This window comes from Callorhinchus milii, unplaced genomic scaffold (assembly GCF_018977255.1).
Source record: "Callorhinchus milii isolate IMCB2004 unplaced genomic scaffold, IMCB_Cmil_1.0 Scaffold11, whole genome shotgun sequence".
NCBI lineage: Eukaryota > Metazoa > Chordata > Chondrichthyes > Chimaeriformes > Callorhinchidae > Callorhinchus > Callorhinchus milii.
The window spans coordinates 16,450,673-16,478,336 of NW_024704752.1; the positions used below are offsets into that span (position 1 = coordinate 16,450,673).

A 27,664-nucleotide genomic window follows, 5' to 3' on the forward strand; every position below is an offset into this window, starting at 1 on the left:
GCCTATAGTTTTATTACTAACATAAATGAAATCACTTGCAATCCCGATCGGGATTAGGCAACTATTGAATCAGATAGATAGTGACCAACAGTAATTGGTTCTCCTGCCATTTTATCTTCATCTGATCCATAGCACAAGGCTTCCACTGTGCTGAATAAAAGCAGCCACACTTTGGGGCAGGCAGCAAAAAGTGCGCACACAAAGATTTTATACACAAGGATCTAAAGTCAAGTATCTACAAATATTTGTCTATGATATAACATTCTAACACTAAGGTTTCACCCACCAAATATCCAATCAATTCACTTTACAGTACATTCTGTGAAGCACTTTGAGATGTTTCGAAGATGTGATAAGGCGCTATATCAAATGCAAGAATTATTAGTATTATCATTATTATTATAGATGTTCAGGCATTCCATCTCAAAGTTATAAATGCCAGTCTCCACCTGGTGGTAGAAAGAAGACAGCTTTTAAAATCCAGTACTGGAGTTTCACATCCTGCAAATTTTTTTTTGCAGTTTAGGAAACTGTAAATATCAGATTTAGTAGTTTAGCAGTGTTTTTTATTCAGGTCATGCATTCAGTAAGTGTGAAGCGCTTGTAGGTCATCCATTGGACTCTGAACAGCAATATACCCAAAGATTCTTTTACAAGAAGCTAGTTTATTTTATGACAGTAAGTTGATTACAATTCAGTAAAAAGCAGAACACAAAGCCATCATGAAAGTCCAGCAGCAGCATAAAATATAGGGTCATTTATATGGTCATTTCTTTGCGAAATAACAGGCCATTAAGTGATACTCTGAATCCTTCTATATGATGAATTGACAATTCAAATGTGCTGCTTAGAAAAACAGGTTTATACACAGCTGTTTGTAAAACATTTAGTTATAGACACCTTATGTGTGTTGCTCTCAATAAACAGTTTCATTTATATTTTCATTTAATGTTGTATAAAAAGGCTTCTGCACCAAAATACAATTTTCTAAACCTACAAGATCATTTTCAACATTAAATGTATACATTGCTTCAGCAGAGGGGAATAAAAAAAAATCTAGGTGTCAGAAATAAGTCGTTAGAAAGGATTTCAAGTATTAACTTGTTCTGCAAAGCAGAAATGGTGGGCAACAATGTCCGAGAACTCATTTTCCCTATGAGAATTTAAAAATAATAATTGTCACTCAATCCACGACTGTTTGTGAGACATTGCTGTGCGCAATTGGCTACCTCATTTCGCCCACAAAATAGTCACTACACTTTACAGTATATTCTGTGAAGCTCCTTGGAGATGTCTCAACGGCGTAATAAGCCAATTTATCAAATGCAAGGATTATTGATTTATTATTATTGTACATTTAGCAAAGGCAAACAAATATTGAGCCTTTTGAGCGCTGAAAGAGCTTTTAGTTAACTTTAAATTGTAAGAAAGCCATTTTCCATCTCTTTCCCCCAATGTGAAATAAGACGCACAAAAAAAAATTGTACCAGCTTTTATAATTGTGCAATAGAAAAACATAGCAATCTTGAAAAACAATAGAGACAAAATTACTACCTCTCAGAAACCAAAGGGATTTAAACAATTGAAGGCTGAGACCAAACCTTACTTGGACTAAACGGGACACTTTTCAAACAATGCAGCATTACAGGGCAGATTTGTAAATTGCAAAGCTATTTTTGTTAAGCAATTTATTACTGTGAGATTAATAAAGCCACCTTTCTTCCATCTCCTGCTCCCAAAAATCTGTGGGCAAACCAAGTGCCACAACAATAGCTGAGTGACACCAATGTATCCTTATCTGAGCTTCTGCCCTTTACAGAGACTCACTGATATGAACAAATGGATAACTGCTAACTTTGCTGAGTCCACAAAAGGGGTCATAAAAAGCCAAAACTTGTTGTACAGCACACCTCAAGCACTTACTACACGACTTACTAAGCACTGCTTCTGTGGCTTAGTTCAAAAAGGAAGTACACTCATTGTTTAGGCATCACAGTAGAATGCAGATCATCAATGGCAAGTTACAATTATTGACTGTACAGTAGTTTCTTCGTAAACTAAAACTATTTTCCCAAAGCTATAAAAATTGTTGCCTCTACTCCCATAAAGTGCCCCTGTTGATCCGTGCCTGGCCATAAACTGCACTATTTTGTCCTGTGCAATTTAAACAAACACTGAAAAAAACAATTGCTGTAAACACACCCAGAATTACTGTAATTCATAACATCTAAATTGCATTACGATCAGGATCAGACTTTCGTATAGTGCATTCTAAAAATTATCTTGCAGAGAGAGAGAACTTTTGCTTCATCAGACATTTATTAATCAGGTTATGCGGAATAAATATAGAACAAATCTACTATGTGTCATATTGGTACTATTTTACATTGCTTTAGTCACAAAAAGTATTTTTTTCTAAACGGTTTGTTGCTGTGCTTTACAGTATTTGACACAAACTGGTCAATATCCAGTCGCTCAGGCAAAAAGGAAATCTATCGCTGGAATTTCCACTCAGTTTTAATAGCACTGACTCCATGGTAACAGACCGTTACTTTGCCTGGTCTCCATAAAGGTACACAATCAGGAATTCAGAGGTCAATGGGAAGAGAAGCCAGTAGCCAGGCTGCAACCAATAACTGGTGTCATGTCCCAGATCTAAATGAGCAAAGAAAAAAAAGATAAGAAAAGGTTATTCTGAAGAAGCAATCTTGGGATTAGAATAGCACTGAACCATACAGACTAAATTATTCTACTGGCATTTTCAGAAATATCTTCAATGCTTTTCTCACCCCCTCCCACCCCCATCAGTCCTGCGGAGTCCTGTGGTTAGAGCACTCGCCTCGCAAGCGAGAGATCTGGGTTTGATTCCTGGCAGGGTGAAACCTTGGGCAAGTTTCCTTGCTCCACACGCCTGATAATAATCTCTCAAGAAAAGAAATACACAATAATAATTTGGTCACTCAATCCACTGCTGTTTGTGGGACGCTGCTGTGCGCAATTGGCTGCCACGTTTCGACCAGAAATATAGTCAATTCACTTTACAGTATATTCTGTGAAGCGCTTTGAGACGTCTAGAAGAAAAGCTATGTATCAAATGCAAGGAATATTATTATTATAAGTTTACACCCCACATTGGCAAATAACAAAAACTTCCTTGGTCACAACTTTCCTTCCTCCAATGACTGAAGACTTGCATCTGTTTGTCAGTTTATCTCCTCCCCTCAATGTCTTACCCCTCACATTTGCTGATTGCCCCATCCTCAATTAAACATTATCTGATTAACTCGTAGTCTGAAATCCAACTACAGAACTTCAGCCAAGTCGTTTATGGAGAACTGCGCTCAACACAATCAATTTGTCAGGTTCAGAGTGTGTTAATTTACGTGAACAAACAGTATTTTCTGAGGGCAAATAAATCGTTCAACGGTCGAGACATCACTTCTGGCCCACGGAGCATTTTCCCAACTTGCCAACCGCATCTCTTTCCAACCCTCTAAGTTTGTAAATGTAATGTTAAAAAAGAAAACTCGGCAGAATTAAGGGGATAAATACCTTTACAATGCGATCACTTCCACAGGTCACCATCAGTCCTCTTGTAATGTCTAAGTGCATATGAGCGATACTATGTTTGCCTTCATGAAATGTTGCCAAAGAAGTTCGACTATAATAAAAAAAGAACTCTCCTTTACCAGCAAACAAAAACTGTATAAAACATGAAAGCACTCTGAGACGCTACCCTGTGATGAAGGGCGTTGTTGTTGTTGTTGATGAAATCAATGACTAAGGTTTTTAAAAATATATCTGGTGGATTGTTATCCAGGATCCCAGAAGAAACACTTCTTTTTGCATAGTCCCAAGAGATCTTTAATATCCAGCTGAACAGGCAAACCAAACCTTGGTTTAATGTCTCATCCAAGAAATGGCACTTATGACAATGCAACGTTCCTCCTCTGGACTAAGAGGAAAAATTCCCAACATGGGAGTCAGAGGTGAGAGTGCTACCAACTGAGCCAGGCTGGCATTTTATGGAACAGGTAGCAGGACTTGGTTCTCACTGGAATGAAGGTGTGAAGCCAACACTTATAGATAAGGGGACAATTAGGAGCTAGTCAACCAATAGCCAAACTAATTGATTGATTCATTTCTTGAGAAGCTGAAATACAAAGCATTCCTTTCAAAGTCCCAGATTACTTTGAAACATGCCCCTTTGGTAAGAAACAAAGCTGTCAGCCAAAGACCTAAAATGCTCATTGAGTTGTACTCACTCTTCATCCTTGATCGTGGTGAAGCAGTCATCACACACTCGTACCTGAAACTCAAAGCCCATGATAGGGTAGGTTGAACGCTTACAACTGCACTTTCCACATATAGCCTTGCCACACTTTCTGCAGTGATGCTGAATGGGGGAGAAGGAAAAGGTACGTTAAAATAAAGTTAGTTTAGCTCTATCATTCTTAAGATTTTTTAAAATTCCTCTAGCCACAATTTTGAAAGGTCCCTCACAGACTAGTCTGAAGGAAGTGGTGCTTACACAGACTGATAACGCCCTAGAATGAATGTGAGTGGAAACATGGCATTAATAATTCAGATGCGCAGCCGGTCAGTCAAAACAAATCTCGGTTGACAGAGAGAAGTTTGATTCAGCTCATAGCTAAGCCATACAGACCAGGTTGGCCCCAACATTAGTTTCTCGTCTATGAGGAATTAGTGGATCTCAACTAGGTGGGACGAGAAGCTCTAAAGCAGTATTTACAACCCTCACATAGGGGAGGGAAGAATTAGCTACGAATTGCTATTGAGCAACGGCTGCTGAAAGTTTCCAAGCGTGGACAGGGATGGGTTCAGCAGGAATACTCTCTCAAAGTCAAATAACCTGCTGGTATTCACCATTCAAAGCTCACACGTAAAGGCCATTTGGACAGAGCAGGAGAGTGCATTTGTACTTCACAAAAAATTGGATAGAGAGAAAAGAAAGACACATATCAGAAAAAAGGAAAAAGGTGAATGGGGTGGTGGGGAAAGGAGCATATGCAAAAGTCTTCACACACACAATTAAAAAAAATGTCACTCAATCCACGACTGTCCGTGGGGCACTGCTGTGCGCAATTTGCTGCCGCGTTTTGCCCACAAAATACAGTCAATTCACTTTACAGTATAGTCAGTGAACCGCTTTGAGACATCTCAAAGACGTGATAAGCTGCTATATCAACTGCAAGGATTATTATTCTTATCACTCTCTCAGCACTCAAAATGCTTCCAAAGAATATCTCAGAACTGCACTGCGTACCTGTCGCAAACCCAAGCTCTTAGTGTCCCACATCTGCTTCAGGTTCCAGAAGAATGGCTGGTTACAGTTTTGGCAAGAGTCACTTTCCTGCCACTGTGGAGCCTGTGTGCAAACAGTGAAAAGTTACAATCTCCATTGCAGCAAATAACTGGACGTCTCAAAGATTCCTAGAACTGTTCGGATCTAAAAAGTGCTTGGGTTAAACAAATATTAACAAATAATAATTTACACTGTATTGGGAAAGTCTTAACTGATGTCTGGTTACAATCAGGATCCTGGTTAATGACAGCACATCTAACGTGCGAGAGGAATCGAACATTACCTCCTCTCTCTGCACATCCATGTTCCAAACTACAATCCCACCATCCGCTGCACAGGAAATCAGCTGCCTTGTTAGTTGCACGTAGTACAGAGCCTGTACCTTGTCACTGTAAATAAACCAAAGCATTTTTAAACAGCGTTAGTCTGATACTCCATTAGGCATTTAGTGAGAGGCTGTGGAAACAAATACTTTAATGCAAAATTCAGAAAGAAGTTGAAGGTTACCATTTCAACTATTTCAAAAAGAACACAAGAGTTTGGCAAGTAGCACTTCATGTTCACCGAGACATCACAGTCTTGACACACATGTGCTGCCCACGCTCCACTTGCCCCATTCACAAACACTATATCAGAAGCATTTAATATATGACCTATATATAACCCAATGATTGTGTAACCCGTTATGTGGATAGTTGTTCTGTTTCCCCATGTACACTGTGATCTACTGGGATGAATTAGCTGGAGTGTGGCAAACAGCAAATAAGAGGGCAATGTTTTTAGAAGGATGATACCTTTGAAGGTATTGAAACCATAATTGTTATCCTAGTATTTGACCTCCTGCTTTCATCATTTTTGTTGATCCCCTTTATAATCTTAGTACCTTAAATTCATCTTAAGATCTCTTTTCCAAAGAGGATTTCCTTAACTAACTGAGAATTCTCAAGCCTAAGTCAGGCTGGCTTGCTCACCTCTGAACTGCCTCAAGAGCAACCGATGATAAAAGCAAAATTAACCACAGAGAAAGGATAATTTGCAACTTATATTAAAACTGCATTCAGTGATGAGGAACAAAATACAGTATACGGTAGAGCTACAATCACCCTCAAAGTACTACAGGTACATTTTCAGAGAAATCAAAGAACATATCTGCTTTGTATTGATATAAAATGATGCCATATCACTGGGCAGGATTCACCTTCAATGTATTCAGGAGGGAAGAGAGCAACACACTATGTATGTATCATGCTTTTTTTCCTCCCGCTCCTTGACCCCACTTAATCACGAGATGATGCACATAGCACAGAGAAGGGATAGGAGAGTCTTTGCTCAATAGATACATTCAACACATATGAGGCTATTACCACACTAGCACCTCAGCAGAATTCCTGTTGCAATCAAATCTGGTCTAAATATAGTCAGGCAGTACTTGCAGTGGTTTGTTGGATAGTAACAGGGCAGTGGGTTGGTTTGAACTCTGTCTGCTTACACTTTCCATCCACCGTCTTAAAAAATATTAGACGCAAGATGGAAAAAGTTGTTGCCCTTTCAAGTAGAGTTCACAAAGGCAGCACTTCAGAGCAAGCTGCACCAAGCTGTTTATCATCAGTGTCTGCTCTGCTGGCAGTTTCTGTTCTGCTGGCAGTCTCTATTTAAAGGGGCAGACTATTTAAATTGGCTGCCACGTTTTGCCCACAAAATAACCCTGGGCGAGTTTGAAAAGTTCCCGTGATTGTGATGTACTGTTCTCAATCTGATCTTCAAGAGCGACTAACGACTGCAGGTATGACACACTTGCCCTCACACACAATTCACATCGAAGTGAGTAAGGTAAAAGAATGGTAATATACTAAGGGGTCCGGAATCGGTGGCAACTAAATTGCCATCTCAAACATGTCGGTGATGGTAGGTTCATGGTCCCTTAAACTTCATCAGATTTCCAATTGATTTTAAAGCAACAATAAACATCGATGGTATTTATCAACGGAAGAATGAATCAGGCACTGGATCGTCTGAAATAAGGTTAAACCAATAAAGTAGAGGCTTGAGTCAAAAGTCAGTTCTTCATTCAATTATAATTCACATAAACATTGCAAAGAATCTCATTTCCCAAACCACCATATGAAAAAGTTAAGGGACTGTGTCACGTGAGACTACAAACTGATACATTAATTAACTGCAGTACTGACACAAGTATTGAAAAATCTCATTTTAACAAGACCCTCCCATTACCATAGAAGATCCAATTACTCAGCAACAAAGAGCACCAGTGTCATGGAAACAAAAAGAGGTTTGGCTAAACTGAATGCGATGACACATCACGTCAAATGCATCCTTCCCTTGCACGTAATGCAGACAGGAATCAATATCCTACACAGCTTTTCAATCCAGCCAAATAAAAATTGTCTGCAAACACTCTGGGTGCTTTTTTAGAAAAAAAACATAAATCAGTAAAATCAGGCCAAAAAAAAATCAACAAAAGAAACGACCTACTTTTTCATATGGTGGTTTGGGAAATGATATTCTCTGCAATGTTTTATATGAAAGTTTAGTAGAGACCATGGCCATCATTTACAGCCAACATTTTGCAATGTATTTGAACAGATCATGTGGAATGATTTTAATCATTAAGAGCTGATGCACTGTGGTTCCAACAATAACAATAACAATAATCCTTCATTTAATATAGGGCCTTCGACATGACGTCAGCAAGATTAGAATTCATCACTCACTGATGCCCCTGAAGCAATAAAGTCCTGCCTTTCCTCCCTCCGATGTCCCACATGATAACACTATGATCAGATGCTCCAGAAAACAACAGCCGATGGATAGGGTCCCACCAAAGGGCTCCTATACTGCCTGTTAGATTTAAAAAAAACATGTTAAACTTAAAATCCAATACGAACACAGATTCTTATGTAGTGTCTTTTTTTTTGTAAATTCAAAAATATTGATCAGCTAAGACTGCCCAAACTAGTTCAGACTTTGGCCTATCGCACTGATGGGATTCCCACAACCACCACGCCTGCCTTTTGATTTCTGTGTGTTTGCAGAGCGGGTGTAGGAACTCATTCACCCCTTCCACCAACAAGTTCCCTTTATAAAAAAGACATCTTTAATACTTTGAATAAGCCGAGAACAGACTCAGAGTTCACCTGTGCCAAATCGAATGAGCCACTGGAGGTAATTTTTTGTGATCGTTCGAGTATTTTTGTGCTTCACTAAACACAAGGAAATTTGAACACTTTTGGTTTTGATTAGCCCCCACCTTTAAGATCGGCTGCTCACCTTCGTGCCCCTTCAGTGTTGAAATGATGCTGCAAGTATTCTGTTCAAGCTTCAATAACGTGATCTGCCCGGAATAGTCACCTACAAATGCGTGTTGCGTTTCTACATCATATCTGATCAAGTAGTCAAAGAAAACAAGATCCCTTTTTGTTACAGACCAGCGACTGAAGAAGTTTTCCAACACAAACCTAGCTGCAGGAAGTGAACGTACTACAAAATAAGGATTTATTCAAATATTTTAAAGGGAATAAAACAAGTTCTTTAGGAGCCAAATATAATTGTGTATGTTGCACAGTATTATAAAATAAAATGGGTATTTGCTTCATGCATCAGAAAGGAGCTGAATTCGTTTTCACAAGTGACAAAATACAAAGTTGCCTACAAATACACAGTCACTACACCTGACAGCAATTTGCTGTAAAGTGAACCATTTGACGTTATAGATGCTATATTAATTCTGTATCAAGCTCTACAAGACGCCGTCTGGCGTGCAGGGCATTATATAAATGGAAATTATTGTTGTAAAAAATAATAGTAAATTGGTCACTCAATCCGCGACTGTTCATGGGACACTGCTGTGTGCAATTGGCTGCCGCGATTGACCCACAAAATATACAGTCAATTCACTTTACAGCATATTCTGTGAAGAGCTTTGAGACGCCTCGAAGACATGATAAGGCGCTATATCAAATGCAAGGATTATCATATTATTATTATATATAAGTCGTGCAGAATACTAAGTACCTGTAGCACAAATATAAAGGATACTGTAAACAAGATGCCCATGCACTAAAGCAATGTCGGCCCTGAAGGCAACCACTCCTAGTGCATATCCAACTGAGGTACTTGTCATGTCCTGTGCTTATAATCCATTCAGTCTCTGGTGAAAACACGATGGCTGAAACCCGATTCTGATGTGCTATCAAGAAAGAAAGAAATTCATCATTAATCAATTTTTTTTTAGAAACAGAAAATCATACAACAAACGCTTATCAACTCTGGAAATAAATTTTGTTACATGGAAAAGCTCTTTCTCCTTTGCCTCATTCAACAAAAAGGAACATTACTGTTGAATTGGGAGCATTTGTAAAAACTTCCATTACAACAACAACTTGTATAGCGTCTTTCACGTCAGGAGGACGTCCCAAGGCGCTGGACTCATTACTATACCTGCTATTAATGTTCATTAAAAATTAAAAGTAGCACTTAACAACTTATGATTCTTTAAGTAATTGAATTTGGCAAAAACAAAAACCACATTAGCAACACAGAGTCAAGCAAGAGTTTGAAATTCCATAACTTTAATATCTCAATATTGATTGGATTGAATAAAAGCAAAATTTAAGGTTCTGTTCAGCTCTCAAAGGATTAGCAAACTATATGCAATGGGCCAGTCATCGAACAAACAATGCAAAGAGAGAAGGTATTATTTCAACAAGAAATATCCGGATTATGGCGTTTTAGGGCTGTTGCCAAACTGCTGGGATCATTAGATTTGAAACGGCTGTTCCAGCTGCCTCCGAGAACCATGATGTCCGTGAAATACTTAGTATTTTAGCAGCTCCCTCTCCCGCCCCCACAAAAAAACCCACTGAATTTGCTGCACTCCAATTATACCAACGCATTTATTTGTAGTGCACAATAATAATCCTATCATAATTGCTACATTCAATATAATAATCCTTGGATTTAATACAATGCCTTATCACATCATTGAGGCGTCTCAAAGCACTTCACAGGACGCGTAGTGTAAAGTGAATTGCCTGTATATTTTGTGGTGATATCGTGGCTTTCACATCAGGAAGTGGTCTCAAGGCACTTCACAGGATTTTTACTGCGAAATGTAGCGACTCTGGAGGCCAAATGGAGAGACAGTACAACCATACGTAGTCTTCACAAACACAGAGACGTACAAATAGATTGATAGACATATATAAACCGTAAAAGCAGCATAAAGCACAATACAAACAATAGGGGTTTAGCAGCGTGCTGAAAACAATACAATACTTTGAGTCAGTCTGACGAGCATTGGCATACATTGATTTTCTGCAGTGTAAATGCAGGTAACAAATATTGATTCGTGGTCCACTCAGAAACAATCCCTTCAAGAGCCCTGGGTGGCTTTTGAAAGGACTTTATTTTAAATGTAATTAAGAGTCAGAAGGTAGTCATGTGATGGGTTCTTGAACCGATTCAATGAACAATTTATCAGCAATTCTGCTCATGCGCTCATTTATCCAGAGCACTCTCCCAGCCCCAGGCCAATCGGATCTGATTACAAGAGAGGCCTGTTGATGAAAGACCGATGGCTAACTTGATATCATCCTTCCAGAATAGTAACTCTACAATTTAGAAGGTCGTCAAGAAAGAACATATTCAGTGAAATGCAGAATGTTAAAGCTGAGTGTCCACAAGAAGTTGTCCAGCACAAGCCTGCTGGTACTGTGGAGTAGCTGGTTCTGCTCTTATCGTCCTATAATAATAATAATCCTTGAATTTGATATAGTGCCTTTCACGTCTTCTAGATGTCTCAAAGCGCTTCACAGAATATACTGTAAAGTGAATTGACTGCATTTTTGTGGGCGAAATTTCACTGTAAAGCGTGCTGAAATAAACAGAAGCATTAAAGCAATCTCAAAACCACATAAAGAAAGCACAGTGAATGAAGAATAATATTGATTTGGTCCCTCAGTCCATGTCTGTTCGTGGGACACTGCTGTGCACAAATGGCTGCCACGTTTCGCCCACAAAAATCAATTCACAGTCAATTCACTTTACAGTATATTCTGTGAAGCGCTTTGAGACGTCTCGAAGATGCGATAAAGCACTATATCAAATGCAAGGATTATTATTAATTCAGATAACGTACCTGGGTAAGTCTTTACATAAGTCATCTTATTAAAATCTTCAGCCACAAGGAACTCCTGAAGACAGAAATCACAATTACTCTTCAATGTTATTGTGTTATTCATCCAGACGTGAGCACAACACAACTCTCTTTTTCATGTTACTGCGCTCGATGAATGGCAAAACAGACTGATGAAAAAACATTGTTAAATTAATTTGCTACAAATAACTATGGGATTTCGAATGACATCATTTGAAAAACGTCATTGAAGCCGTAATAAAGAAGGCATTTCTTTATCTCTTTTACTTTTAGATAACGATAAGTATTAAACTATTGGTAGACTTTATGTGCATGTTGGTTTTCAACCAGCTACTCAGCAAAGACACGTCCAGTTTTGTAGCGTCTTTATTGCTAGCAAACTGTTAAAATCACAATTATTGAAGGATGAATATTTTGACCTATGTGTAGAAGATGGAGCCTATTTTCACTGGAACAAAAATGGTTGAGGGAGATCTTGTAGAGGTCATTAAATTAGTAGGACTTTTGAAGGAATAGATTAACTTAGCCAACCCACCAGTGGTCAATGGAATGAACACAACACTATAACTTACACTAAGCTACTATGGAACTCCCAATTCTGAGAGCTGTCAGGCAGAAACCACAACAGATTCAGAACTCAACCTCAGGGCTCCAAGACCTTGAGTTAGTGTGGCAGAACATCAGTACAAATCTGCCACTTCAGTGCAAGAATAAGTGCATCAGTAGATGGAGATTGAGGCATCCAATAAAATGTTCCTCCTTAATCAGTTAAAATGAGGAGTGGGGGTGGGGGGAGGAGAAAGAAATAATTAAAGCCCAAGCCCACTGTTCCGAAAGCCACACTGGTACAAGCAATTTATAGTTTATAGTTTAGTCATATAACAAACTACTTCTATGGTGTAACTCGTACATTTGGGACAAGCTACAGTCTGTACAATACATACACTACATCTAGTACTGGACACAAATAAGCCTTTTGTATTATTCCCAGTTGCTCAACAATTATACTCTTTGATCCTTCGAAAAGAACAGACACAAGACATAACATCCAAAGATACTTACCACAATTGCTCCATTATCCTGCCCAATAAAAATCCGTTTGCTATCAGAATTGTAGGAAATGGCAGAACAGGGTGCTTTGAAAGTTCAAAATAAGGACAGGTAATTAACAATACATATACATTTTTACCTGAAAGCATTATTAAAAATATTCCAGTGGTCCTGAACACAACAAATGCAAAGTTCATACTTTTCTCAGTTTATAATTACGACTTCCTTTGCATCAGTGACTGTCCCATACAAATCGGGCTTAGTTAAATGAATAGACATCCACATAATGTGTTGGGCAGTACTTTAAAAAAAGCACGAGTTGACAATACTTCAAACCACGGCCTTTCCTGGTTCATTTTGGTCCTTCTAGTTCACCAAATGAACAGAACTTGCAAGACTGTGCTTCATTAATGCAGTACTGCACAATGCATTACAATATTAATACCTATCCTTTTGCTACACTATCTCTAAGGGCAAACATTACTGGGTTAGAATTGGTCACACGCTGCAATCCTCCCTTTGTGTTGTCAAATGCAAATTGTGGAGACCAGCGTAAACGATGTCCTTGAAAAGATGCTAATTGCAACAAAAGTTTTGTAGCTGAAAGCAAAGGGCCATCCTACTGCAAAAATACTACAAAATTGGCCAGTTTAATGAAACATGCAATGCATTATTCCTGTAGTAGAGTGCTGCAGCTCAGGTGGAGTCCTGTAGCTCGGTGGTTAGAGCACTCGCCTCACAAGTGAGAGACCTGGGTTCGATTCCCAACAGGGCCAAACCTTGGGCACGTTTCCTTACTCCACACGCCTGATAATAATCCCTCAAAAGAAAAAAACAATAATAAATTGGTCATTTCAATCCACGGCTGTTTGTGGGACGCTGCTGCGCACAATTGGCTGCCATGTTTCGCCCACAAATATACAGTCAATTCGCTTCACAGTATAATCTGTGAAGCGCTTTGAGACGTCTAGAAGACGTGAAAAGCGCTATATCAAATGAAAGGATCATTATTATAATAAACATTTTAACATTACCCCAGATGAACACTTTACATTGCCATGGCTCACAACAGGTTCAAGTTCCCATTGCTGACATTCGTCAACACTAGCCTTAAGCTAAGAGGAATATCTTTTACCAACAGTATGGGTCACCACCGCATGGCAGGTAGGCCAATCCATCTGGTCCTAAATTGGACCATCCAAAAATTGCCTTCGGAAAACAATGCCATTTGATTTCTTTTTTAAAACCTCCAAATAAAATGTCAAACAATTGGGGGAGGAATTGCACCTGTGTCTAAATCAATTCCATTTACATCGAAAGTTTGACAAACTGCTGAACTCAGTCTCAACTGTGACGCCATTATTTTAGAGTTTTTAACGGAACTTAAAGAAAACAGGCTTCAAAGTTAATGTTGTGATTTAAAAATGCTTCATAAATAAACTAATGGTAGACAAAGTGGAATTCCTCCACAATTGTTTCATACATTTTATGAATGCTCTGCCACAAAGGGTGCTATATAATGCAAGTTATCGTTGTATATTTTCCAAGTTTTATTTTACAGTCAGAACTGCATAGTTTAGTTATGTAATATAAAATGTGTGCAATTTGAAACTTAGAAATCTGAGATGGTGTTTTCTTTAATAAATATATTGGCCAGTAACGCAGAGATATAGAAACAATCTGTCATACATTTTAAAGTTTATTTCATCGGTAGCTCTTTATTGCACACTTAAAAGTAAAATCAGATGCCAGCCTAGTGAAAAAGCGGAAATAGATTTCGCAGCTCACAACCCACATCTGGCAGCGTAATTCTCTGCACCACTTTTGTATGGTGAGAAAAATCAGCAGATAAATATTGTGACTGCTCTAACTGCATTCTGATTAGATCAACAACAACAAGTACAACTTGCATTATATTACACCCTGAACAAAAGACATTCTCCTGGATTTTGACTGTTTAACATATTATACATTGTTGTGTCTGTAACCAAATCTTCTGGGGATGAAACTTAAGTTCAGGACTAGATACGTAATAGGAGCACAATTGAAGCATTACTAAATCTTACTTTAATCGTTTCACTCACCTGATACAGTGTGAAATATACTGGGCCAGTACTGACCACTATCTCGTTTTAGCCACACCCGTATTGTTCTGTAAAGAGAAATGAGTGAGACAATAAATGGGAGATTCTTGACTTTCTACACATTCCCATTGGAAAGGTTTTACAGGAGGACAATGTAAGGATAATCCAAGATGACACTTTAGTGTGGTAAGGGTGGAGGGGAACTGCATTGTCAGAGGTGCCACCCTTCAGATGAAACATTAAAACGGGGTCCCATCTACCTGTACAGGTACACAACATTAAAGATCCCTTAGCACTATAGAGTAGCAAGTTACTCCTGCCGTCCTAACCAGCTATTGGTTATTCAGAAGGCATTTTTGTGCACAAACCGACTAATGTTTGGATGCAAGTGCACAGTCACTTCGGTTAACAGTAATTATCTATGGAGCACTTTCCAAGCTTCAACATTTCTGGGCAATGAATCGAATTCAAATATTGTGATAAATGAAACACTTCTCCACAAAATCTCGCTTTATTTACTTCAATGATTGCATTTTTCTTTCTTTCTATCTAAGAAACTTCAAAGAAATTACAAGCAAGTTGTTTGAGGAAGGAAAGTAGGGTCAGACAGTGAGATGAGATATTCACACTCACAATTTACAGGGGAAGTTATTCAAACAGTATTGTGGAAGGAATAAAGGCCGCAATTTCTGCAGTAATTTTCAACCATACCAAATGCGTTCAATTTGATCCCACAAAAGCTTTCCTTAATGCAACACTAAAACACGAAATATACAGCAGCACAGAGCCAGCTGACCTGCCTAATTCATCCTAACAAGTATGTGTGGTAAACACGAAGGCTGAAATGAAATAACCAAATCCAGCGTCAAGGAAATTGCTGGCAATATCCAGATACAATATAAAGGTCATGTTTATAATTATTCCTAAACTGCTTTGCTCCTTTTTTAAAAAAAAAGTCCAATTGAAAAAAATCAAACACTACCGAACCAACTGTCCTATTAAATCACAGCAGTCCTCATTTCGATGAACCCCAGGCCAATTTTTTGTACCTCCATCATCCCCAAAACAGTCAATATCTGTAGAATTGACTCGAAGTAACTACACAGCATGTNAAAAACCTCTGGTTCTTGTTGATTAAAGAAAACTTTTGACAAAATTTGGTTCGCACACATACTTCCTCAACACCCACACTCAGAGTTTAAATGATCACCCAATGACAAAATAATTGACGACTTTACCAAAGAGTAATTTTAGATGGAAACTATTTTCACAACCCTATAATCCTATTACACAGTAGCATGAAATCCTACATTAATAACATTTTTCAAAGCACTTTGGGCAAATCTACAGATGTGATAAACACTTTACTTGTTTTTCACAAACCTTTGATTCCAATACAGTGAGACTTTTTCAGAAACCTTATTTGAAAAGGTGCACCCAAGTTATTTAAAAAAACTACAAATACAGTCAACTCCTGATCACTCAATCTTGGCTTAACCTATCATTACCACTTAAGTCATCATTCTGACAATATCCTGGACACATTTATTTATGTATTTATACACTGAGCCCTTGCAGACAAGTGACGAGTTATCAATTTACCGGATTACATTTAAAAATATTATTTCAACACGCTTCAAGACATATCCTTTAAAACAATTACTTGTTTATATTTAAAAACTCACTTTGCTTTTTCTAGGACTGCTTTTTGTTTTTAATGAATATTTTTCACTTAAAGGGATATTTTCCTCATGTAAAAGTGTGGGCAGATTGCTTGCGAAACAAGTCGCAATAAGACAAATATATCACTGCATCACTCACAATGGAAATGTAGCTCAATTTATTTGAAAAAAGATTGTTCATGTAGTCAATATCACTTTAAATAAAACACACCCAAGAATCGCAACGTATTAGAGGAGAAAGTATTATTGATATACACTGTCTAGTTTCATGAACAATAATAATAATAATCATTACAATATACACAAATACAGGCACCTAAATCCAAGTTGACATTGCACCCAACAAACCTGCCTATGTGGTGATTTGTTTTTTTTAAAAACGTACATAATGTATCTATATATATTTTTTAAAAAACTGTAAATTAAAGATTTTCAGCCATTGCAATGCGGACCTGACCCATGTAAACAGTCACAGGAACTCACTGAGCTCTAAGATCTAATCCCAGCAACAAAGCCAAAAGATGCTCGTTTACAAAGAAACCTGCAGATATACATATTTAGAGAGGGGGAGACATCCTCGCGACGTGAAGGGCCCTATACAAATGTAATTCTGTTGTCGTCGTTGTAGATATATATAAAAAAACAAGCAAAGTGGGAAGTGTGGGTGAGTGTGTTACACGGTTATCGCTTGCAGGCTGGATCACTGCTTCCCTGGTTGTTCTTAACATTATGAGACAGGCAGCTGTTCGTGTCAGTGATGGCTCACCTGTCCTCGCTGATCGTGACCACCCCGTCCTCCCTGAGGATGATCACTGCGGCGTTCACTGTGTCCTGATGGCCCTCGATCTTGTTCAAGAGGATGGGGCGGCTTGACTGAGGCCTGGAATGGATTTCTGCCGCCATCTTCCTGTCCTTTGGAAACCGATCAGCTGACAGTGGCTCATTTAAACTTTCTGCTACCGTATTGTCTCCAATAGAAGAGGCTGCCTATTGTCTGGGATTTGGGGAAAAAAAGGTTGGCAATTGGGATGGGCCAGTGGCCTTTCAAAGTGATTGGCAGCTGTTTTTTTTTCTCCACCCAGCAACTTAGTGGCTCTCTAAATATTCTGACACTTTGTTCACCCACAAGCTGTGCGCAGTCACTACACTTTGCAGTTTTCGAGACCTCGCTCCCGCTTTGCCCAAGGCCTTCTGTCGAATTTGCCAGGAATGTTTTATTTTATTTATTTTTTGTCTTCATAAAAAGAGCGATAGCCGTGTTTTCAAGTGGACACTTCAACGATCGCGCAGTACCATTCGAAGAGAAAAGGGAGTTTCTCCCATTGTCCTGGACTTCAATCCTCCAGATAAAATGGTTCCTTTGCTTCACATCTGTTGTGTGAAAATTGGTTGTCACGTTTGCCTACAGACCACAGTCACTACGTTTCATAGCAATTTTCTGTGAAGTACTCAGAGGCCTTTTTTGGCACTATAGTTGCTGTCTCAAATGCAAGGATCATTTATATTCTGCGAACACATTTTCCTATCCATTATTTAATACCCATTATACATTTTGTTTTCCTCTACATACAATTGATTCACCCTAGCCTAATATCACTTGAACTTTGAAACATTGATTTTGTTTCAAATTAATGCACCATGTATAATTTGATAGCCTCATTACAGTACAGTATACCCAAATGTGTATAATACAAATGTTATATCACACAGTGTGATAGCAAAAACAGTCTTTTTAAGTAAAAAGAAACCCAAAGGGACAGACAGCTGACAAAGAAGTACATTTTATGGTAAGTTCAATTGTCATCTTAGAACAAAATTAAAAAACGGAATTATAGGTTGGAAATTGAGATTTGAATGTTGAAGTTGCACCATGCAAACTACAGTATATAATTCTTTCATAAGAAAAACTTTGAAAAGGAGTGACGCAAACCCAAGTAACAGTCAATACAGTGCAAAATGAATAGACTGATAGAAACTTTATCAAGGATATATATTAAGCGAATATTGGAATGAACAGGCAATAACCATCTCACGGGTCCCAAAATGAGTAACATCCATCCATACATTGCTCTTGCTCTCAATCGATTTATTTGCCAAATGATGAACTAATTCCCTCTTGCATTTGCTGACATAATCTGCCTCCACTGTCTCCCTGGGTGATCCATTCCACATACAGTATTCTTCCATCTGTGTTTAATGCAGTGGATTTAAGCGTGGAGTTATCCAATCATTTGCAGTACTGTATTACACAGAAATTACACAGAAAGCCTCTTACATGGTTGATTAGAAAATTGTGAGGCAACTGCAGACAGTTGTCTCACAATGTCTTCAAAAGAAATCTTTTTCTGTGCTTGGAATCTTCCTTTGTTTGTGCAATAATATTGTGAATACTGCAGTCTGTTATAATATATATCAATCTATATCGGATTTTCTTTAGATGTATCATCCATACTAAAAGTTTATCCTAATTTGAGCTGGTAAGTTAGTTAGCTCGGCAATCAATTTGATAGCAATACAACTTCAAAACTGATGAAGCACGATCACTTTCCATGAGCTTAAAGTGTACCAAGCAAGCTTACATTAGCTGAGTGGATAAATGCAATAGCTGATGTGATATTATTGCCAGTTGACCGACCGGTCACCTAAAAATGGGCAAATTAACAGCTATACTTCCCTTGTAGCCATTGTTGCAGTTGTAGACAGATTTGCATTGCAATTTGGAAGCAAAATTCGAACAAGTCCTCTTCCAAATGAGCCATTCATGTAGGTTTTGGCAACTGAACAATCCGACAAACGTCCACTCGGTATTATATACTAAATCCACATTTTTTATTAAAACAAGTACAAATGACCGGTTGAAATTTCACTTGACTTTGATAAGTAAAAATTAAACAAAAATTACCTACACCTTATACAAAGACTATTGTTAGGAATCAAGTCACTTTTCTTTCTACAATTTAATCCTAGCATTTAGTTGTTTAAGTAGTAAATTATAGCACAGTACCTTTTGGTAATTTAAGCCATTTTAATTCAGGAAATATTGATTCATGAGAACTGTATTTTATTAGGACTTAATGGAACATTATATTGGTTTAGTATAAAGCAGTATTTCACCTCAGAAGGTTACAAAATCTTCACATTTTAGATATTTTAGCGAACAATATTAAATTCTCTATTGAACTTCAAAACACTGCAGAGAATACGAAACATCCCTTACAGCAGTTCGCTTCTGGAAATGGAATGGATTTGTTTTAAGTTAGATATTCTTGTTACTGGAAATAATATTTCTACATGTGAAAGTTGTAATCCAATTTACAGTAGCAAGGTACTTTTATTCTCTATTATAATATCTCATTCTTTTTGTTATTGCTAATTTGAGTCAAATGTTATTTAGTTCTCAGGATACTTTGATAAATTTCGAACCACCCATAATAAGGGCATGTATTTGGATTGTGGATATTTTGAAATTCCATCTTCTCCTCGACTTAGGATGGTTATTTTCAATGTCAAGCATTCTACTTAAAACAAAATTGAAGCATGAATGGGTATTTCAGTGACACTTATAGTACTTTGTCAATTCCACTCGAATGCCGGGCACAATTCAATCAACACATTTGTATATCAATTGCTAGTAGGTGTTGCAGTTAGTGAACATTTGTGTAGAAGCCAGAAAAGTAAAGTAAATATCGTAAGCAATATTGGGTTTTCATCCACGAGTTTGCATGCATTGACACTGCTCTTTCTTGGCCAGCTATTTTGACAATTTGTTACTGGATTTTCAGGCGTTGGCAGCTTCAGGGTTTGCAACTCGTCCAGCGAAAAGGATTGCACCTGTATGATCAAAGAGAGCAACACATCAATTATAAATAAAGTACACATAAGTTACAATTTAAGTATGGATCTTAAATACAATTGAGGAGTTTCATGCAAACTCAGAAACCCAATAGAATAGCTTCCCAACTTTTTGTGAAACTCCTGCCTACCTAGCTTTCAAGACTTATTCTAGTATTTAGTGATTGACTATTGATGCATCTCAATTTCACAATCAAGTACAATGAATACTGACATCATTGAGAAAATATTGTTCATAAAATCTATTATACGATATCCATGGCAAGCTGAATAAGACAGTATCCAATAAACTTATTCAAGTTTTTCTTATCTATGTTCTTGATTACAAAACCAAATTAGTCATTCCTTTTCTGTTATTCCAATCAAAATTAATTTAAAATCGATCAAGTTTGTGCAATAAGCATTTCATGCCACTAGATGTCCTTGTGTTCTTTCTGGTGCAATACAAGTACATGTATCTTCGGTGGATTGACAGTACAGCAACATTTGGGGAAATAATAAAAGTTGGTTTGGTGACTAACTTCATATTTGAATAAATCCATCAATTCGGGTTGTAAAATAGATTGCTATCAGTCAGATACTCCAAATAGAAATCAATTCTTTTGGGAAGTGCGAAGTATAAGTCAGATGGGTTTTCAATGGGTATTAAAACAAAATATCAATGAATACAACCACAAAATGACATTTGTATAGCGCCTTTCACTACACAATATAATCAAGGTAAAATATTTGAAGGTTAGTTGCTTACTTATCCAATTTAAGAACACTTCGATAGTTCGATAGTGTACAGAGACTCAATTTCTCAACCTACGCAGAGCAGATACAATTAAGACCATCATGACTGGACAATTTATTCCCATATCAAGGTCTGGAGATTCTTCAGGTTTAGCCAATGAATAGCGTTACAATAAAGACATTGTATAAAATAGAGAATATTATACAAAATGTGATTTACCTGTAGGATTGTGCCGTATAAAATAGAGGAACGGTCGGTTTAGAATGAATGGGGTAGTTATCCCTATTGACTTCAGCATTATGATAGAAACTGTAACGAGAGGGAAGTCATTAGCAGGAAATGAAAGAACTTTTCCGAAGTTAAGAGAAAAATGTTTCATACAGAATTGTCTTCCAACCACATTACTACAGATAAAAAGTTCTACAAATGTCTTTTAAGGGTCTGGGGGAGTTTAATGAGAAAAATTTAAAAAAATCTGTTTGAATGAAAGACATCTTCATTAGTTCTGTAAGGCTTCTCAACGACCAGTTTATAACTGTTCAGAAGATGGTCACATTTGCATTATGCTGACCTCAACAATAAATTACACTTGTATAGCGCCTTTCACGTCGGAAAGATGTCCCAGGGCGCTGGACAATCAGGGATTTTGGACCCGAGCTGGGGTCAGGAGGGGTGGAGGTCAGGCGGGTGGGGGTCGGAGGGTTGACCGAAGGCACGGTCAAAGAGGAAGATCTTTAAACAGGACTTGAAGGAGGCAAGAGAGGGGGTGAAGCGGAGGGATTGCAGCATAGAGTTCCAGGTATGGGGTGGGGCAGAGATGTTGAATGCCCATTGACTTCGATTAAGCTCTGGAGCCTTTTCATATGAAGCACTGAACAGCGTCAAGACTTGCCTGTTGCTGCAGCGGCTTTAGTTCCTTCTTCATTCACTTCAATTTTAGCCTTTTGAAACATCTTTGAAACGTAGATGGGAGCACTCGCTGCAAACAGAACAAAGGCAATGGAATTGTGTACCTCAAAGAGCTATCGAAAAAGTTTTCCAAACAAATATTTTAACAAACTTGCCAGAAATCCTTGGAAAATTTGCTCTGGCTGAATTAAACATGTCAGTAATTCCAAGAGCAGAAAGAGGTTCTTTCAAGTCAGTCTCCAACTCAGCAGTGAACCTATAACAGAAAAGGGAATTTTCAAAGGACTAAGCAAACACAGCTACTAGTAAATAAACCAGCCAACGCATTTACAAAAACTATGCAGAATAGAAATAAATTAATAGGAATTTGGCTCAGTTGGTAGCAGCCTTGCCACCAATTTAGAAGATTGTGAATCTGTGCCCCAGGTTAGGACTCAAGGTCATAATCTCCCCATACATGTACGTTGAGTGGATGCTCCACTGTTGTTGCTGCTTAACTTCAGATCAACATTAAAACAATGCTCTTTTCTCACCCCACTTTTGTTTCAGATGAACACCAAAGAACCACTCCACCATTTTTGAAGAGCAGGAAATTCTGTGTTCTAAGTGCCAATCCTTCCACATCCAAGTACCCAAAAAGTAGACCAATTGATCATTATCCTCATTAGTGTTTGTGGGATGTTCATGTTGGAGACTAGCTCTCACATTTGGCTACACAATACTTCTATTTCAAACTGAACTTCGGGAGGAATCTAATATTGTAGAATTAACTCTAAAACAAAGCTACATAAATTCAAGAATCTATGAAAATCTATACAGCAGAAAGAAAATGCTCCAGACATACTTTGGCATGATAAGGTTAAGTTCTCTCTGACGTAGTGTGTTTTGCCAGTTTTGGATGGTTTGTACATTGATGTGAGTCATTATTTTCCAAAGTTCGGTGTCAGATTCTACTGGAAGAGCAATAAACATGCTGATCGGCCCTTGATACGGCAGTTCAAGGACATAATATCTCACATCATTTGGTGTTACAGATAAACCTGTGAAATCAAAGCAGAATTTCAGACGAGGTACATATATACTTACACACACAGTTAAATTCTTGACTGTGGTTTATTCAGATTCTATCTTCTGCTAGCAACCCAAACAGCAGTTTATTATCCAAGTATATTGCCATTCACAGTGAATAGACATTCAATAAAGTTGAAGTGATAACAATACAATTATTTGTAACATGCCATGTGAAGCTCTTGACCAGTATCAATTTATCGCCGATGAGCAAAATCTCACTTTAGTCCTTGTGCAGAATACACGTTCACTCTGAATTTTATTCACTGTGTACATCGTTTTTAAATTAGCTTTGATGTAATGAATAGCAAGCAAATCTAGGAATTGCTCGGCAACTACTCATGCAGTCACGTTAAAAACCTTCTACAACCAGATTCCAAACTGAAACCAGAAGTTTAACATAATGGGTAGAGGAGTAACAGAACCTGTCTCCCATCACTCTATTGTACATCCCCACCATCACCTGGAGGATATTTCTCAGTCATTTGCACACTCCAAATAAGGGGTAATACAATTAAAAGTAACTCTAGTCTAGGCTAACAGAGAGAAGCCACTTTATTGAGTTTTAGACTTACCAAACTTGAAATGTGATCTTTGAGCCATCATGGGCACTTGATAAACATTCCCATCCGCTGTGTAGAAATCCTCATCGTGGGTATTTTCTGGTACAAATTTGGTTTTCCATAAACCTTTGAAAAATATGGCATTGACCACTACAAGCGCGGTCAATTCACTGAGATCATCAGAGGAAACCAGATTTTCAATCATACCTGAAGCAGAAACCAAATCTGAATATTTAAGTGAACTTGGAATCAAACATTAAATCTGCTCTTTGGGAGGTTAAAAGCAGTCTGAAAACCAGAGATCAATACCAAACATTAAACACACATGTGCACACAGAGGAGGGGGGAAGAAGTAAAGTTCACATGCACCAGAGTGCAAAACACTAAGGTGTTTGTATTTAAAAGTGGTTTACATCAAAAAAAGTTCCAAAATTAGTGGTTTAACTGAAACAAATAATTCAGCTAGATACGTCAATGAATGTTAAGTAGATGGTCTGTGGACAAACAAACATACAAACATAAGATTAATCTTATTCTTGGCTACTTGAAGATTTATGGAATGTGTACCTCCAGTTTGTTTCATAGCCCACTTGTTGATTAAGGAAGCAGCTTGATCAGAGGAGCCATAATCTACACTCGTCACTTCAGCTTGGAATATGTTTTTATTCTTGGTAACAAATGGTCGTTCCAAGCTAAACTTTTTGTGTGGAAAGAGACCATTGGCAATAGTAACTGTATCTCTGTTCTTCTTCTCAGTTAGAGACTCCCGCATAATTTTCAAGCTTTGGTGAACACCTATTAAAGAATGAATAAGTACAGAAAATGTATCGCATCCTTAAATACCAGAAAACAGCAGTTGCATACAACTCATTTTATCGTTTGGAACTTATGATTCATATTTATAGCGCGTCACAGAGGGTAAGTAATAATAATAATCCTTGCATTTGATAGAGCGCCTTATCACGTTTTCGAGACATCTCAATGCGCTTCTAAGGATATACGGTAAAGTGGTTTGACTGTTTATTTTGCAGCAGGACATCATTAGTCCCACTAAAATAGAAAAGTATCAGTGCATTTTACAACAATAATTTAAAAAGTCAAACAAACCATTTGAGTTGTACTTCAGAGCTTTAATCAACTGACTCTTTGTTTTCCTACTTGCTCCTAGTTGGAGCATCCCAAGTACGGTTGCAATCCCATGTGGGGAGATGATAATGTTTTTGATTTCGCTGGAGTTAGCAATGTATTTGAATACACTCAATCCCAGGTCCGACCCCAGTTCTGCTACTTGTTCGGTCATTAAGCAGTGGTCAGACTGCAAAACCACACCAATGATGATGAGGATACTAAATCTTCCCATTTTTCCCATCTTGGACAGATTCAGCCTAAAAGATAAAATCAAATATGTAGACTATGTAACCTAGAAAAGTTAAAATAATATCAAACACAAACAAGCAGGAAATTAACTAAGCTTTTGTTGGCGAGGAATGGTACTATTACATAAATCATAACACACCTCTGCCAATTCCTTTACACCGTACCTGTACGATCAATCGTTACTGGTTACTAAAATTCACCAATCAATGTACCAAAAGGCTTTGATTGAAAGCAAGTTCTTTTCCAGGAAGCAAGTGAATGGTGCTCTTCGGAAACTGGGCAGAAGCTTTCTACGTTAAAATAAATCCAGTACTTTGGAATGTAAGCAAACGACCTTGAAACTGGGATAATACTCTTTGGAGAGCCACCCTTGAATATCAATGACTAACCATGGTAACAGAGAAAAGCAAACAGCATTTACATACATTTGCATTTTCAGCACAAAAACATGCATGAATGGCTGTTAACATTTCAAGGGCAACAATACATGGATAAAATGTTACATCTTCCACATTTAGCAATTTAACTGACTCTTATTGAACTAATTCCTTAATCAACAGCTGAATAAAAGTTGTTTCAACCACTGAAATATTGCCTCAAAGTCCCATCACTCTTGGTCAAGATGCTGGAAATGAACATGTAAGTATTTTTTATGAAAAAAACGATACCACTCGATTATTGCATATTAATAGAAGGGGCACTTAATATTGTTTAGCAAAGTAGATTTTTTTCCAAGTGTAAATTGCTAGATTATCAGGTATTTTGCTTTCAAGAGAGAAAGCTTGTTTTCTAATTAATTGCACCAACATGAATGATCACTGTCACATTAAATACCGATGTCATTAACACCGCCAGAACTGCAATAGCATCTTTTCACAACATTAACGATAAGTTTTCAATTACAATTCAAAGCAACCGCAGTCAGGAAGCAACCAGCTTTCTAAATTATTTATACCACACAAGGATTACCTAACAAGAATTCTCTCCCCCAAAAATTAATAGTAGTAAAAATTGCAAAGAAAGCAATACTATTGCTGATGCACATTTAACTCGCTTTAAGTCGAAGTGAACTGTCATATAAAATGTCTGTCTAGCACAAGCATGCCCTTAACCAGTCAAAAGTCCACTGAGAGCAAACAGATCGCCGTCTGTACCACAATCCTCCCTTGACGCAAGAAACTAAAGGAAAGACAAAACTTGTTCCGTTGTGGTTAGTCACTGAACGCTGCAAATGTTTCGCTTCCAACCCAATCTTCTTGAGAACTTGTTTTCGTACAAACTCTACCTTACACTGTGACACTGTACTCACCTTACCAACTCTACCTTACACCCCCTTCCCTGCGCAAATGTACCTTTCAAGTGTCGCTTCAGCTCCACTTTTATACACTGGCTGTTTGACTGCTCCTCCTCTCCTGGGGGAGGCGATTTCACCAAAACCTAAACGTCAGTCGACTGTCTTGTCCTGAATCCCGGAACCTTGTTCAAACCCACCACTCCCCCCCACCCCCCCCCCAACTCCAGTCCACGTTTTGCTCTTTGTACAAAACAGACCCGAACGTGGTAACAGTACGAAGTAGCTGTTTGGCTGTTGGCTTGAACGGCAGCAAGTTATTTAAAGGGACAATCCAACCACACACAGCCAGTGCAATAATAATAATCCTTGCATTTGATATAACGCCTTACCAAGGCTGTTGAGACATCTCAAAGCGAGAATGCACTGGGCGGGGGGGGGGGGGGGGGGGGTGTCTGAGCACAAGGAAACCATTATAGGGAGCATCCAAACCAAGGGGGAAATGTCTCTAGAATGACAACATTGCTGGAATGATTGTTCATCTTGTGATTCATGAATTCTGAGTCTAACTCCCTTGTGGTTACTCACATAAAATACATTTTTGTAGGGTATCACCAGCCAAATAAAGTGATTTCATCAGGCCCTTTCCTTCGTGAAACATATCTGTATCAAACTGCAACCAAATGCGTCCAGATCTATGGATTCCCAAAACGTAGCTCTCTTGTGGAGGGATCTCCTTGGAGCTGAGTTGGTGCCAAGTTAACATGCTTGGTAACAAAATACTGGAATCATGTCGACCCATGATGGTCTCAGTAGTCCAGTTCAGAGCCAGGCAGATCCACAATACTACAACAAAAACAACAACAACAAGATTTCATTTATAGAGCGCCTTTCACGTCGGGAGGACGTCCCAAAGGCGCTGGACAGTTGGGTCAGGACCCGAGCATTGGGGGGAAATGGTCAGGGTGAGGGGAGGGAAGGAGCGAGGAGGGGTAGAGAGTCGAGAGGGGAGCTGAAGGCACGGTCAAAGAGAAAGGTCTTGAGACCGGCCTTGAAGGAGGAAAGGGAGGAAGCGGCGAAGGCACTGGGGGATGGAGTTCCAGAGCCTAGGGCATTGCTGATGACAGTCTAGAAAGTCTGGCCCTTTGGTACATTCTGAATAGGCGGATCAGTCACTGGGAGCAAGAGTTCTCCTCACTTATTCCTGCAAACTAAATGATGGGATAGTCCTTGTTGGATAAGCAGTAGGAAGCTTCCTCTCAGTGGCAAGCTAAAGTGTTTTTAGCTGGTTAAACTTTAGATCAGCAATAGCCCAACGCAAAAAACTATGGGACCGAAGTCGTGTTGCTTTTTGACAACCGATGCCGAATACTCTCCAGAGTTAGGTAAGCAGGGAGCATCTCGAACAAGGAGAGAGAGCGAGTGCGCATTCTGTTTCGGGACACAAGGAAATTTCTGTGTAAGTGGCCTACCTTGTGGAACTCTCAATGTGGAGATGCAGTTCCATATGGCGGACACCTGGCTGACCCCAAAATTTCAGCATCATTGCAG

The 27,664-nt window shown here is 38.4% G+C and overlaps 2 protein-coding genes across 3 annotated transcripts; both read right to left on the minus strand.

The window, feature by feature from the left end:
* Positions 1 to 645: 645 nt before the first annotated feature.
* wdfy1 (WD repeat and FYVE domain containing 1) lies at positions 646 to 17,228 on the minus strand. Its single transcript, XM_007888366.2, has 12 exons — positions 17,084 to 17,228; positions 14,636 to 14,703; positions 12,564 to 12,637; positions 11,484 to 11,538; positions 9,383 to 9,533; positions 8,615 to 8,727; positions 8,059 to 8,185; positions 5,610 to 5,715; positions 5,288 to 5,389; positions 4,266 to 4,396; positions 3,553 to 3,661; positions 646 to 2,655 (listed from the first exon to the last, which is right to left on the minus strand). The coding sequence occupies exons 1-12, from the start codon at positions 17,218 to 17,220 to the stop codon at positions 2,596 to 2,598; spliced, it is 1,233 nt and encodes a 410-aa protein (XP_007886557.1). The 5' UTR covers positions 17,221 to 17,228; the 3' UTR covers positions 646 to 2,595.
* A 1,896-nt stretch (positions 17,229 to 19,124) lies between these two features.
* On the minus strand, positions 19,125 to 26,328 carry serpine2 (serpin peptidase inhibitor, clade E (nexin, plasminogen activator inhibitor type 1), member 2). 2 transcript variants are annotated; one of them, XM_007888386.2, is made up of 9 exons: positions 26,175 to 26,328; positions 24,553 to 24,830; positions 24,013 to 24,240; positions 23,458 to 23,652; positions 22,659 to 22,854; positions 21,970 to 22,070; positions 21,798 to 21,884; positions 21,125 to 21,214; positions 19,125 to 20,148 (listed from the first exon to the last, which is right to left on the minus strand). In XM_007888386.2, the coding sequence occupies exons 2-9, from the start codon at positions 24,812 to 24,814 to the stop codon at positions 20,096 to 20,098; spliced, it is 1,212 nt and encodes a 403-aa protein (XP_007886577.1). In that variant the 5' UTR covers positions 24,815 to 24,830; positions 26,175 to 26,328; the 3' UTR covers positions 19,125 to 20,095. The 2 variants fall into 2 exon arrangements, with proteins under 2 accessions (XP_007886577.1, XP_007886566.1); XM_007888375.2 differs by having other exon boundaries at positions 26,132 to 26,328.
* Between the last annotated feature and the right edge of the window lie 1,336 nt (positions 26,329 to 27,664).